We start from the raw sequence: 12,060 nt of genomic DNA on the forward strand, positions 1-12,060 counted from the left end.
CAGACCTTGCAGTGCCTGACTGGGGAAAAAAAAAAGAACGAGATCTAAAAATACTTATAGAAAACAGCTCTTGATTTTTGCCATTAGATCGAGTATTCCGGACATACAACCTCCGGATAAACCAAAGTTTCCTTATCACTTCCTCACAACTGCACTGAAGTTACAGCCTAGATTATATGCTGAAGACCTCGAATGTAACTTGAACTCACAACCTTGTGACTTGGAGTTGAGAATGAAGCATACAACTCCTTGTTTAAACACTTCAAACCAGTTTTTTGGAAAAGATCCAATAACCCATAGCAGCTGCTCCTCGGCAGGACAAACTGTACCTTTTTTAAGCTATCGTTTTGTGAAGAAATCAATGCAACATCTATATGTATTGGACCTATTTAATTTACCACTTTATTTTCTGTTTCTTTCCCTCACCCTCATTTAATACCTTACAGGACTTTGTTATCTGCATGGGCTGGAATCTGGTTGGTCCTATTGTCAGTTGCGCTTTGAGAGATGAACAAGAAACTGAGCACAGGGAAAACTGCTTGAAAATACTAGACCATGTAGTACAGGTAAGTGAGTATACACAGAGCAATAACTATTAATCAGAGTGCAAAGCTTCTTGCATTTGTTACACAATTTAAGAAGAAAGAAAAAAATCTTATCACGTCAAGATGTCTGAAAGCCCTTCACAACAAATGAATTACTTTTGAAGTGCGATCAGTTGTTATGTAGGCAAAAGTGATAGCCAATTTGCACATAACAGGCCTCAGAGTTAACAATAAATGAGTGAATAACCAGTTAATCTATTTTTGGTGTTGCTGATCAAGAGAAAAATGTTAGCTGGGACACTGGGAGAACTCTACTGTTCTACAAATAGTACCATGAGATCTTTTATATTCATCTGAATAGGTAGAAGGAACATTGATTTAACGTCCCATCGACAAAAACGAACATCTGACAATGCAGCAGTCCATCAGAACTGTGCCGAAACGTCAACTTAGATTAGGGTTACAAGTCTTGGAGTGGGACTTAAGGCATCAACCTTCTGACTCTAATGCTACCAGCTGAGCCAAACTGACATGTTAAAGCTGTGGCTCAGTGGTAGCACTCTTGCCCTGAGTCAGAAACTTGTGGGTTTAAGCCCCACTCTAGAAACTTGAGCACATAACCCTAGGTTGACACTTTGCCTGCGATTTTGCCGGCACTCGTAGTGCGGGTTTGGAGGCGGGTCCGCTGTCAAAATCAAAATGATTGACAGCGGGTTAGGAACCTGCTCCGAACCCACCTCCATGTAAGTTCCCAAAGTGTCGGGTCTGCAATTTCAGAACAGACCCAACACCAAGCGGCGAGGGAGGCATTTAAGATAGTTAAATGTTTGTCAACTACTATTTTGCCAGCCTGCTTCTATTTTACCACATTTTTTATGGGGTTCACATCGTTCGGAGATCACGTCAGGTAAGTATATCGGGTTCTTTATCTCTCCCCATTGCTGTGAATAGGTGACGTTTGCAAAAGTGGTATGAGAGCTACCATTTGACAGCTGTTCACTTTCCAATGTCAGAAGCTTGAGCCTTCAGGACTTGGAAGACGCTTTTGAGCTTTATGCAGTTTGGAAGTGTTTTGAGTAAACTCTCTGTCCACTGTCACCTCCTTGGAGCAAGCTCTCTCACCATTGACAGATCACTTCTGTCATCTCAGCTTCTGCTGCCATCTATTCCAGCAACATCGGTACCCTTCAGAAAATCTCACCTTGGTCCTCTAAATCCCTCCACGATCAGCCCCAACACCAACATCACCAGGCACACCAACATCACCAACAACAATAGCAATCTTCTCCGCAATCACCTGATACTGTACAGGACACAGGGCATCAGCACCCGACAACATTGCTGCCCGGGAGGCCAGCGATGGCGTCATCATGACCACATTTACTTCACTTGACGCTGTACGCCCTGGCTACCATATGATGAGCCAGGTTGACATCACCCCACACCAGCACCATAAAGCATCCCTACAATGTCCAAGCCATTCCTTTCACACTCATCACAATTGCGGCGGGGGGGGGGTAGGAGTTATGTCTCAACATTCACTGGAACTCATTAAGACACTTCTAAAGGTGAGCACAGATCTATCCAATAAGGTAAAGTGTTGAAAATATAGATTTCAATGTTTGACAAGACATTAACAGAACCTTCACATGAACATTGGCTAAAACACCCAAGTGCCCCCACCTCAAATGCTCAACGCCATCAAGTGCCTACCCTTGTGTGTTGTTAGTTGGTATGCTTGCAGTAGGGTGAGGGTGAGTGTGAGGGGTGGCTAGTGAGATGGGGAAGTGATAATGTAGATAGAGAGGGATGGGTGGAGGTTCAAGGTAAGTTGGTGTGAGTAAAGATGTGCAGGAGTACGGTAGGGAAGGCAGAGTGATGTGGATGTGATGAGTGGCACAGCAATTTGAGGTTGAGTGTGGCTTGGCAGTAATCTGCTCAGATCATTGAAAGTCTTGTGCCACTGCATCCTGGTCCTCCTGACGACATCCCTGCTTTTGCCCTCCTGTGCAATGTACAACCAGGCTGCGTTGGTGTCCTGGGAAGGTCTCTTCCGCCCATGGGAAGGGAAGAGAACCTCCCTGCATGCTGTGACTCCCTCCATAAGCATATGTAGGGAGTCATGCGAGAGCCTCGGTGCAGCCATCCACCTTTGTGCAGTGTTTGCAGCATGTTAGTGCTGCAGAACACTGACAGCACAACTGTCAAAATGAATGTGGGCATGGTCCCTTTAAGGAAACCGGCTGATGACGCGTTATCAAATTACATCATCAGACCCGCTTCCGTTTAATTGGCCTGGAAACGCGCAGGACGGGCTTAACGAGCCCAATCTATGTAAAATCACTTGGAGAGAGCAGGCTGGAGCCGGGAGCGGGACCGGGACCTGCCAGCCACCTCTCTCACCACGATCCCACCTCTGCTGGCAAAATCGCGGTCTTCAGTGCAGTACTGAGGGAGTGCTGCACTGTCAGAGGTGCTGTCTTTCAGTTTAAACTGAAGCCCTTTCAGGTGGATGTAAAAAGATGCCATGGCACTATTGTGAAGAAGAGCGGAGGCATTCTCCCCGGTGTCCTGGCCAATATTTATCCCTCACCTAACATCACTAAAACAAATTATCTGTCATTATCACATTGCTGTTTATGGGAGCTTGCTGTGTACAAATTGGTGGCCGTGTTTCCTACATCACAACAGTGACTACACTTTAAAAAGCACTCCATTGGCTGTGAAGCGCTTTGGAATATCTGAGGTCATGAAAGGCGCTATATAAATGCAAGTTCTTTCTTTAATAAACTTTACCTTTTCCTTGGATTTATAAATACACTAGTGGATCTCCTGCGGCTTTCCCACAGGAAGTCAGGACAAAGTGAATTTCCCTCTGAGTGCATGAGTGATGCTGTAGGTGAGGTGATGGGGATCTGGAGCTTATGAAGCTCTGTCTAGCTGTAATGTACAGTTGACTCTGTGACAGGTAGCTTTACAATATGAAAATTCTATTGAGATGCTATCTAGATGCATGATTGATTGAATGAATGATGATGCTTAAACAAGGAGCATGTGACACACATAACAAATATATTACAGAGAAATATTAAAAAAAAAAATAAAAGCCACAAACTTTTTAATCTTACACTTGAAGTTGAATTAGCTTGTCACAAAATTATATAAATTTGCTTCACAATGTTGTGTTTATTCCATGTAGATAAGCAACCCAAAGGAACTTCTAGTGGGTCTACTTGAACAGATTGAGGAGGCTTTTGGAAATAACATATCTAAAACTATCTTATTGCTCCTGCAGCCGCTTCAGACAGGTAAGTTGAAGTTGAAAATCAATATGAGTTTACTTTATAGAAGGCTATTACTTGGTTTAGCTCAATGTAGGTGATATACCTATCAATTCATCCAATGAAAAGCGACGAGTTAAGATAGTAACTATAGGTTTTTATTGGCTAAATAACAGAGCCCACCCTCGTGGGTGATCGGGTCCAACAAGGAGGAATACCAGCCAGTCGACCACCTTTATACCTGGGCAAGCAGGCGGAGTCATGGGCGGAGTCAGCTGTGGTCAGCCCAGTTATAACAGCGTGACAAGAGGTGACCTTGTGTAGTGATACAACAGTGTAAACAGTGATAACCATAGTGTAACGATATAAACAGTGATAACCATAGTGTAACGATAGTGAACGATAAAAGTGGTTTACCACATTTACCCCTTGTTTAGATTTGAGTCCGGCGGGGTGAAGTGTACTACCAGTTCGGGTATGTCAGTCTGTCCGGAGGCCTCGTAAGTCTCTCTGATCAGCGCAGCAGCGGCGGCAGTGATGCAGTATCCGATGTTAATGCTGGTGTCTGCGTGGTCGGCGAAGGCTCGTGGGGTTCCGGCATGCCGTCTACCTGGGGTGGATTTGGGGGGGTGGTGGGGGGTAACGGTGGTGTCTCAGGGGTGCCCGAGGGTGCAAGGTCTCGTAAGGAGACTGTGTCCTCCCGCCCGTCTGGGTATGCCACATAGGCGTACTGGGGGTTGGCGTGCAGGAGGTCCACCCTCTCGACCAGGGGGTCCATTTTATGGGCCCTCACGTGCTTTCGCAGCACCACGGGCCCCGGAGAAGTCAGCCATGTTGGTAGCGAGGTTCCCGTAGTCGACTTCCTGGGGAAAACAAACATTCGTTCATGGGGGGTGGCGTTAATGGCCGTGCAAAGCAGTGACCGGATGGAATGCAGCGCTGCCGGGAGGACTTCCTGCCAGTGAGAGGTTGGCAGGCCCTTAGACTTCAAGGCTAAGAGAACGGCCTTCCAGACAGTCGCGTTCTCTCTTTCCACCTGGCCGTTCCCTCGGGGGTTGTAGCTGGTGGTCCTGCTTGCAGCAATGCCTCTCACTAGTAGGAACTGGCGAAGTTCCTTGCTCATGAAGGATGAGCCCCGGTCGCTATGTATATAGTTTGGGAACCCGAACAAGGCAAAGAGGTCGTTCAGGCATTTGATGACCGTGGTACTGGTCATGTCTGGGCAGGGGAAGGCAAAGGGGAAACGGGAGTACTCATCAATGATGTTGAGGAAGTACACATTACGGTCAGAGGACGGGAGGGGCCCCTTAAAATCGATGCTCAAGCGCTCGAAGGGGCGGGTGGCCTTGATCAGGCTTGCTCTGTCCGGCCTAAAGAAATGCGGTTTGCATTCGGCGCAGGTTTGGCAGTTCCTGGTCATGGTCCTGACCTCCTCGATGGAGTAGGGCAGGTTGCGGGCCTTAATGAAGTGGTAAAGTCTGGTGACCCCGGGGTGGCAGAGGTCGTTGTGGAGGGTCTGCAGTCTATCAATTTGCGCGTTGGCGCATGTACTTCGTGATAGAGCATCTGGGGGTTCGTTCAGTTTACCAGGCCGGTACAAGATACCATAATCATAGGTGGAGAGCTCGATTCTCCACCTCAAGATCTTGTCGTTCTTGATTTTGCCCCTCAGCTTGTTATTAAACATAAAAGCGACCGAACGCTGGTCGATGAGGAGGGTAAATCGTTTGCCTGCCAGGTAATGCCTCCAGCGTCGTACTGCCTCCACGATCGCCTGGGCCTCCTTCTCGACCGAAGAGTGTCGGATCTCAGGGCCCTGGAGGGTCCTTGAGAAGAAGGCCACAGGTCTCCCCGCCTGGTTAAGGGTTGCTGCTAGGGCGAAGTCGGATGCATCACTCTCCACTTGGAAAGGGATAGACTCATCCACCGCGTGCATCGTGGCCTTAGCAATGTCTCCCTTTATGAGGGAGAAGGCTGCGCACGCTTCTGCCATCAGGGGGAAGGAGGTGGACTTCATGAGGGGTCTGGCTTTGTCCGCATAATTCGGCACCCATTGGGCATAGTAGGCGAATAGCCCCAGGGTCCTCTTCAGCGCCTTTGGACAGTGGGGGAGGGGTAGCTCCATGAGGGGGCGCATTCTTTCGGGGTCGGGGCCGATGACCCCGTTCTCTACTACGCAGCCGAGGATGGCGAGACGCGAGGTGTTAAACACACATTTCTCCTTATTGTAAGTGAGGTTCAGCCGTTCGGCCGTACGGAGGAATTTCTCCAGATTAACATCGTGGTCCTGCCGGTCGCGGCCGCAGATGGTGACGTTATCTAGATAAGGGAACGTGGCCTGCAGCCCGTTCTGGTCAACCATCCGGTCCATCTCCCTTTGGAAGACCGAAACCCCGTTGGTGACGCCGAAGGGAACCCTAAGGAAGTGGTAGAGGCGGCCATTCGCCTCGAAGGCGGTATACTGGCGGTCCTCAGGGCGGATAGGGAGTTGGTGATAGGCCGACTTAAGGTCGATGGTGGAGAATACCCGGTACTGTGCAATCTGATTGACCATATCAGATATGCGGGGAAGGGGATATGCGTCCAGCTGGGTGTACCGTTTTATGGTTTGGCTGTAGTCGATGACCAGGCGGTTTTTATTGCCGGTCTTAACGACTACGACCTGGGCACGCCAGGGGCTGTTGCTCCTCTCGATGATGCCCTCCTTCAGGAGACGCTGCACCTCAGAGCTAATAAAAGCTCTGTCCCCGGCGCTGTACCGCCTGCTCTTGGTGGCGACGGGTTTACAGTCGCGGGTGAGGTTAGCGAACAGGGAGGGGGGCGGGACCTTGAGGGTGGATAGGCCGCAGGTGGTATGCAGTGGGCGGTTTAAAGGCTGCTGGTTGTCGACTGTGAGTGGGGGGAGGGGTCCACCGTATGCCAAAGTGACACTTTGAAGGTGGGATTGGAAGTCCAGCCCTAGTAGGACGGCAGCGCAGAGCTGGGGCAGGACGAGGAGTTTAAAATTTTTATACTCCGTGCCCCTAACCGACAGGGTCACAACACAGTAGCCGCTGATGTCTGTAGAATGGGACCTCGACGCCATCGAGATCCGGTTGCGCGTTGGCCGGACAGTGAGGGAGTAGTGGCTCACCGTGTCTGGATGGATGAAACTCTCCGTGCTTCCGCTGTCGAACAGGCAGGTCGTGGCGTGGCCGTTTACTTCGATGTCCATCATGGACTTGGACAGGTGATGCGGGCGAGCTTGGTCCAGTGTGACGGAGGCTAGTGTATGGCTGAGCGAGCTGCTGTAGTCTGCGGGTGAGGCGGTGGTCGGGCCTGGAGACAAGGTGGCGGTCGAGTGTGGTGGACAAAATGGCGGCGCCCACGAGGTTGAATAAAATGGCGGAGGAGATGGCCGCCCCCACAACTCACATGAGGCACTGCTGGCGTCGGTGGCCTTGATCAAAGATGGCCGCCCCACGACTCACACGAGGGGATACTGGCATCTGTGGCCTTGATGAAAGATGGCCGCCCCCACAACTCGCATGAGGCACTGCTGGCGTCTGTGGCTCTCCCCCTGCAGGCCTTAGCGAAGTGGCCTTTCTTGTGGCAATCGGAGCAAGTCGCGTTTCTTGCAGGGCAGCACGTCCTCGGGTGTTTCGCCTGGCCACAGAAGGAGCAGCCGGCGGCCCGATCGCGGGGCTCCGATGTTGCAGCCGGTACCGGGGGTGGCGGTCCCGATCGTTTCTGGGACGCCGACGCTGAGGTAGGTCCCAGAGGCGGCGGTGCGAGGGGTATTGCGGCCGGGGTCGGGCCGGAGTCCCAGGGTCGCGCAGCACAGTACCTGGAATACGCCTCGAGGTCCCGATGGGCCACTTCCAGAGAGCGAGCGAGGGCTGCAGTTGTATTCAGGTCGAGGTCCTTTGATTCGAGCAGTCTTTGCCGTGAGTAGTCGGACCGAAGGCCTTTCACGAAGGCATCGCGGATATTCCCTTCAGTATTTTCTGCAGCCGTTACAGCTTTAAAGTCACAGTCCCTGCCGAGTGTTTGTAGCGCCCGTAAAAATTCATCTACAGACTCTCCTGGCTGTTGCGAGCGGGATCTTAGGAGATGTCTGGCATACATAGAGTTTACCGGGCTCCGGTACTGCTCTTTCAGCAGGTTGAGGGCGTCCTCGTATGTAGTAAGGTCCTGGATGAGTGCAAATACTTTAGGGCTCACTTGGGTGGTCAGAATTCTTAGTTTGGATCCCGGAGGCACGCCGGATTCTCCCAGGTAGGATTCGAAACAGCTCAGCCAGTGTTTGAAGTCGAGGGCTGAGTTCGCTGCCTGTGGGTTTAGATCCAGGTACGGCGGTCGGAGGGCTCGCAGCCAGGCCGGCTGCTGTGGCTGTTGTAGCTGGCCGTTTGGCTGGTCGTTTGGCTGCTCCGATCCACTCATTTCAAAATTTAGCCAATAAAATTGATATACCTATCAATTCATCCAATGAAAAGCGACGAGTTAAGATAGTAACTATAGGTTTTTATTGGCTAAATAACAGAGCCCACCCTCGTGGGTGATCGGGTCCAACAAGGAGGAATACCAGCCAGTTGACCACCTTTATACCTGGGCAAGCAGGCGGAGTCATGGGCTGAGTCAGCTGTGGTCAGCCCAGGTATAACAGCGTGACAAGAGGTGACCTTGTGTAGTGATACAACAGTGTAAACAGTGATAACCATAGTGTAACGATATAAACAGTGATAACCATAGTGTAACGATAGTGAACGATAAAAGTGGTTTACCACAGTAGGTTAAGACTTGTGTAGATTCAAATATCTATCACACTACCAGATATTACAAGAGTTGTATACTTTAATTATGCTGCTTTTAAAGAAACAAATTGTTACCAGAATGCTTTACAGAAGCAGAATTCATCTTCAGGAGCTTTAGAAATCTGTATTTTTCTTTTGAAAGTACTGCTGTGATTCTACACAAAACATGCAATGTGATAATAGCTATTCAAGACCTGATTCCAAACTAGCGCTACTTGTAATATTAGGAAAATATCAAGTCAACTGAATTTATTTCTTAGAAGACCAACTTGCTTTTATTAAACAAATTGCTTAGGCAGAGTTTGGCTTGACTAGATTTGTTTTGGTTTTTAATGGCCCAGAAATTCGGGTCGGGGGCTTCCCACGGGTGCAAGCCCCCGACCTGCACTTACCTAGCGCGCCGGCCGTTGTGCTGTGGGCTCGCGTGGGATTGCGATCCTGGGCCTCCTCCAACTGCCTGCACACAGTGCTTGCGTATCCCAGGGGCGCAGTTAGTTCGATGCGTCCCCTGGGATCACGTGGGCCATGGCGAGCCAATGGTAGCAGGGAAATGCCCATTTATAAAATTGACAGGAAGAGCTGTCAAAACTATAACTACTATAAGCCCCAAAACATCACTAAAACTTCAAATAATTTTTTTTTTATCACATTTTTAAAATAACTATAAATTACATAAAATAACTATTTTAAACAATAATTTAAATTGTTGAAAAAATTAATTACATTTTCTAACGGGGCTAAAAATAAACTTATCTTTCTTTAAAGTATTTAAAAATAATAAACCTGTGGAAAAAATGTTTTAATTTTAATTAATCCACCACTTACCTTGTCAAAAGCAGGCCTTGCGCCTGCTTTTTACATGTGTAACTCCTGGAGACTTACCCTCCCGGAGAAACCTGGAAAAAAAACGTGAGTTCCATGCACACGCGCTGCCTCTCCTGCGTACGCGTTCGACCTCTGAACCCTTTCCTTTAAGGGAACGGAAGTTCCGGTTTCCTGTGCATGCGCAGTGCATGCACGAGACCGGCACTTCCTTTGGGCCTACAGGTGAGTACCCCGTGCGTACTCTCCCGTGGAGACCCGAATTTCTGGGCCGTATGTTTTAGTATTCTGCAATTATGGGATTTTACAGTAGTTTGGATCTTATTTTTGCTTTTCTTGTGATAAATTGTATCTTTAACTACCAGCATTTCTTGTAGCAAGAGGTTTTATTTAAACTATTTCTTGGATTTAACCTGATAAAACTTATTTTCCTAGTGCTGTTAAAAATGAAACATAAAAAGGCATATTCCGTGGGACTGTCTCTTGCAACCATTCATAACCAACTCTCCAAACTACCTGTACCTTTTACCAATGAGCAACGAACACAGGATGTACATGAGCTTTGCAAGTGTTGTATGGCTGTTATCTCTTTTGTTAAACCATTTGTGGATGAAGTGAGTCAAGCGACAGAATCCAAGAGAAACCCTTACTTTAATGAGCTGAAGGAGGAACTACTGAAATTGTAGGTACTTAATTTTCAATTAGTTGATTGACACATTTTTTAACTAAGAGTTTTTGTCAGGTAAATAAATAGACTAATTGGCACTTTTTACAATTGATGTAGCTGTATGAAAAGTTTGGAATACCCATTGCTGACAGCACAATTACACCCATTAACTGAAGAGATTGAGGACAATTCATTGAGAACTTTTGCTGCTGAAATACTGGTAAGTTTGATCTGCCCACACCATTTTATCTACTAGGGTGGTTCACTCTCGGACTGTTGCTTTGATTTGTGCAGATTCTACATTCCAAATAAATTAACTCTAAATTAAACAACATACGACGTTTAGTTTGCATCAGTTTTTTTTAAATTGGTATTTGCCCAACTTCATTTTTTAAATTTTGCATCGTTATTATGGGTTAAATATTACATCTAATTGCATAAATAAAAATGACCTAATTTCTCTAATCACAGTTGTGAAAGTAGATTGCAGTATGAAGTTCTTGCATTTCACAATCCGTTGGTTTCATGTGCACCTTGCCTGGATTGCAGCAAAATTTCTGCATCATTTTTTTTTTTGAGAAGTGTAATGTTTTGATATGGCTACTATTCCCCACATGGAAAGTCCCCAATCCTGGGGAGGTTTGCAGGAGAGGAAGGATGTCGTGGAAACCTAACGGCTCTAGAAAGGACGAAGGTAGAAACATACTCCTTTAACTCCCAAGATTCAGCTGACGGGATAACTCATTTTAATGATACCCGCTTCCCTGGACTGCCTATAATCAAGCATGGATGCCAATCAGAAAGATGTGTGAACATTGACCTGCTTTCATCAATGACATGATCAGGTCTATAATGTCATAAGCCTTGATTTGCAAACAAAAAAAAACAGCTTTGGAATTGGTTTACAGCCAATAGTGGATCATTTATTGACTACGTGACTTCCATCTCCAGAGTGCAGAACTCCGGAAACAGATAGGTGTAAAGGTTTAGAAAAAATGAAAAAAGTATGAGACAAAGTTAGAATATGGTATAATTATTTTAATTAGAGCTAAAATAAGAGAGAGAAAGACCAGATGAGCATAAGTAAATCTACACAGTACAAGTTTCAGTAAAAGTTTTTTTTAAACTCAAGTAAATAGTTTAGTCATTTGTATTTATATGCTGAAGCACATATTTACAAGAACCTGTCAAAATTAATATATAATGTAGCATAATCATTTTTAACTGCACAGTGCATAGAGGAATTTGTTTTCGAAACAAGGGTCCTAGACCAAATATTTTAATACATCTAATTCATGCATGTCTTTATCAATTTGAGAGAGAAGTTTATATATACTTAAATAAATGCCACCCTCCTCTAGGTTTTCCTGTTAGCAATTGGTGAGTCACTTCCTGTCTTGATGGTTCATCAGTTGCTACAGTCCAGAAAGAAACTGCAAGAGATTGACCCTCTGGAAGAAGATACAAAGTACCCTACAAATTCACTGGCATGCCTGGCATATCTTTTATTTGTTCAGCATATCGGTATTCATCAATTTCCAGCTGTATACAGGTGTGTAAAGATGTACTATATTGTGGGGATTTAATGGAACATGTTGTAACTTCAGAATCTTTGGAACTATTGTTGGCTAGATGCTCCCCACTTGAGAATGTTGTGTATCACTAACTTGGTGGCAATCTTAAGTTACTCTCTGAAACTCAAACCAACCCCCACCCCAGCTAAATATCTTCACCTTGGAACTTCTCTCATCACTTCCCAAAACCTTTTTTTTTACAACCATTCATTTGGTCAACTTTCTTAATTCTTCTGCTTGGTCTGTTCTTAATCTATTTGAGGCCCTATAGGATATTTTGTTGCATTAATGGTGTTTTACAATGCAAGGTCTTCACCGTTCTATCTTGAAAGACTTTTTTTAAGTGGCCAGATTATTTTTGTGTTCTTTCTAGTACCA

At 46.6% G+C, this 12,060-nt stretch overlaps 1 protein-coding gene across 4 annotated transcripts in view; it reads left to right on the forward strand.

Moving 5' to 3' along the window:
• Positions 1–12,060, forward strand: part of glmna (glomulin, FKBP associated protein a) — a 50,271-nt gene that overhangs the window by 12,285 nt on the left and 25,926 nt on the right. For all 4 annotated transcript variants that reach the window (XM_085983340.1, XM_085983339.1, XM_085983341.1 and 1 more), the window contains exons 4-8: positions 447–566; positions 3,745–3,853; positions 9,877–10,123; positions 10,226–10,328; positions 11,470–11,660. In XM_085983340.1, the coding sequence (XP_085839466.1) occupies positions 447–566; positions 3,745–3,853; positions 9,877–10,123; positions 10,226–10,328; positions 11,470–11,660 (770 nt within the window). The remainder of the gene's footprint in view (positions 1–446; positions 567–3,744; positions 3,854–9,876; positions 10,124–10,225; positions 10,329–11,469; positions 11,661–12,060) is intronic.

The sequence above is a fragment of the Somniosus microcephalus genome, chromosome 3 (assembly GCF_052327205.1).
Source record: "Somniosus microcephalus isolate GS21.2 chromosome 3, FLI_Smic_1.0, whole genome shotgun sequence".
In the NCBI taxonomy this organism is placed as follows: domain Eukaryota; kingdom Metazoa; phylum Chordata; class Chondrichthyes; order Squaliformes; family Somniosidae; genus Somniosus; species Somniosus microcephalus.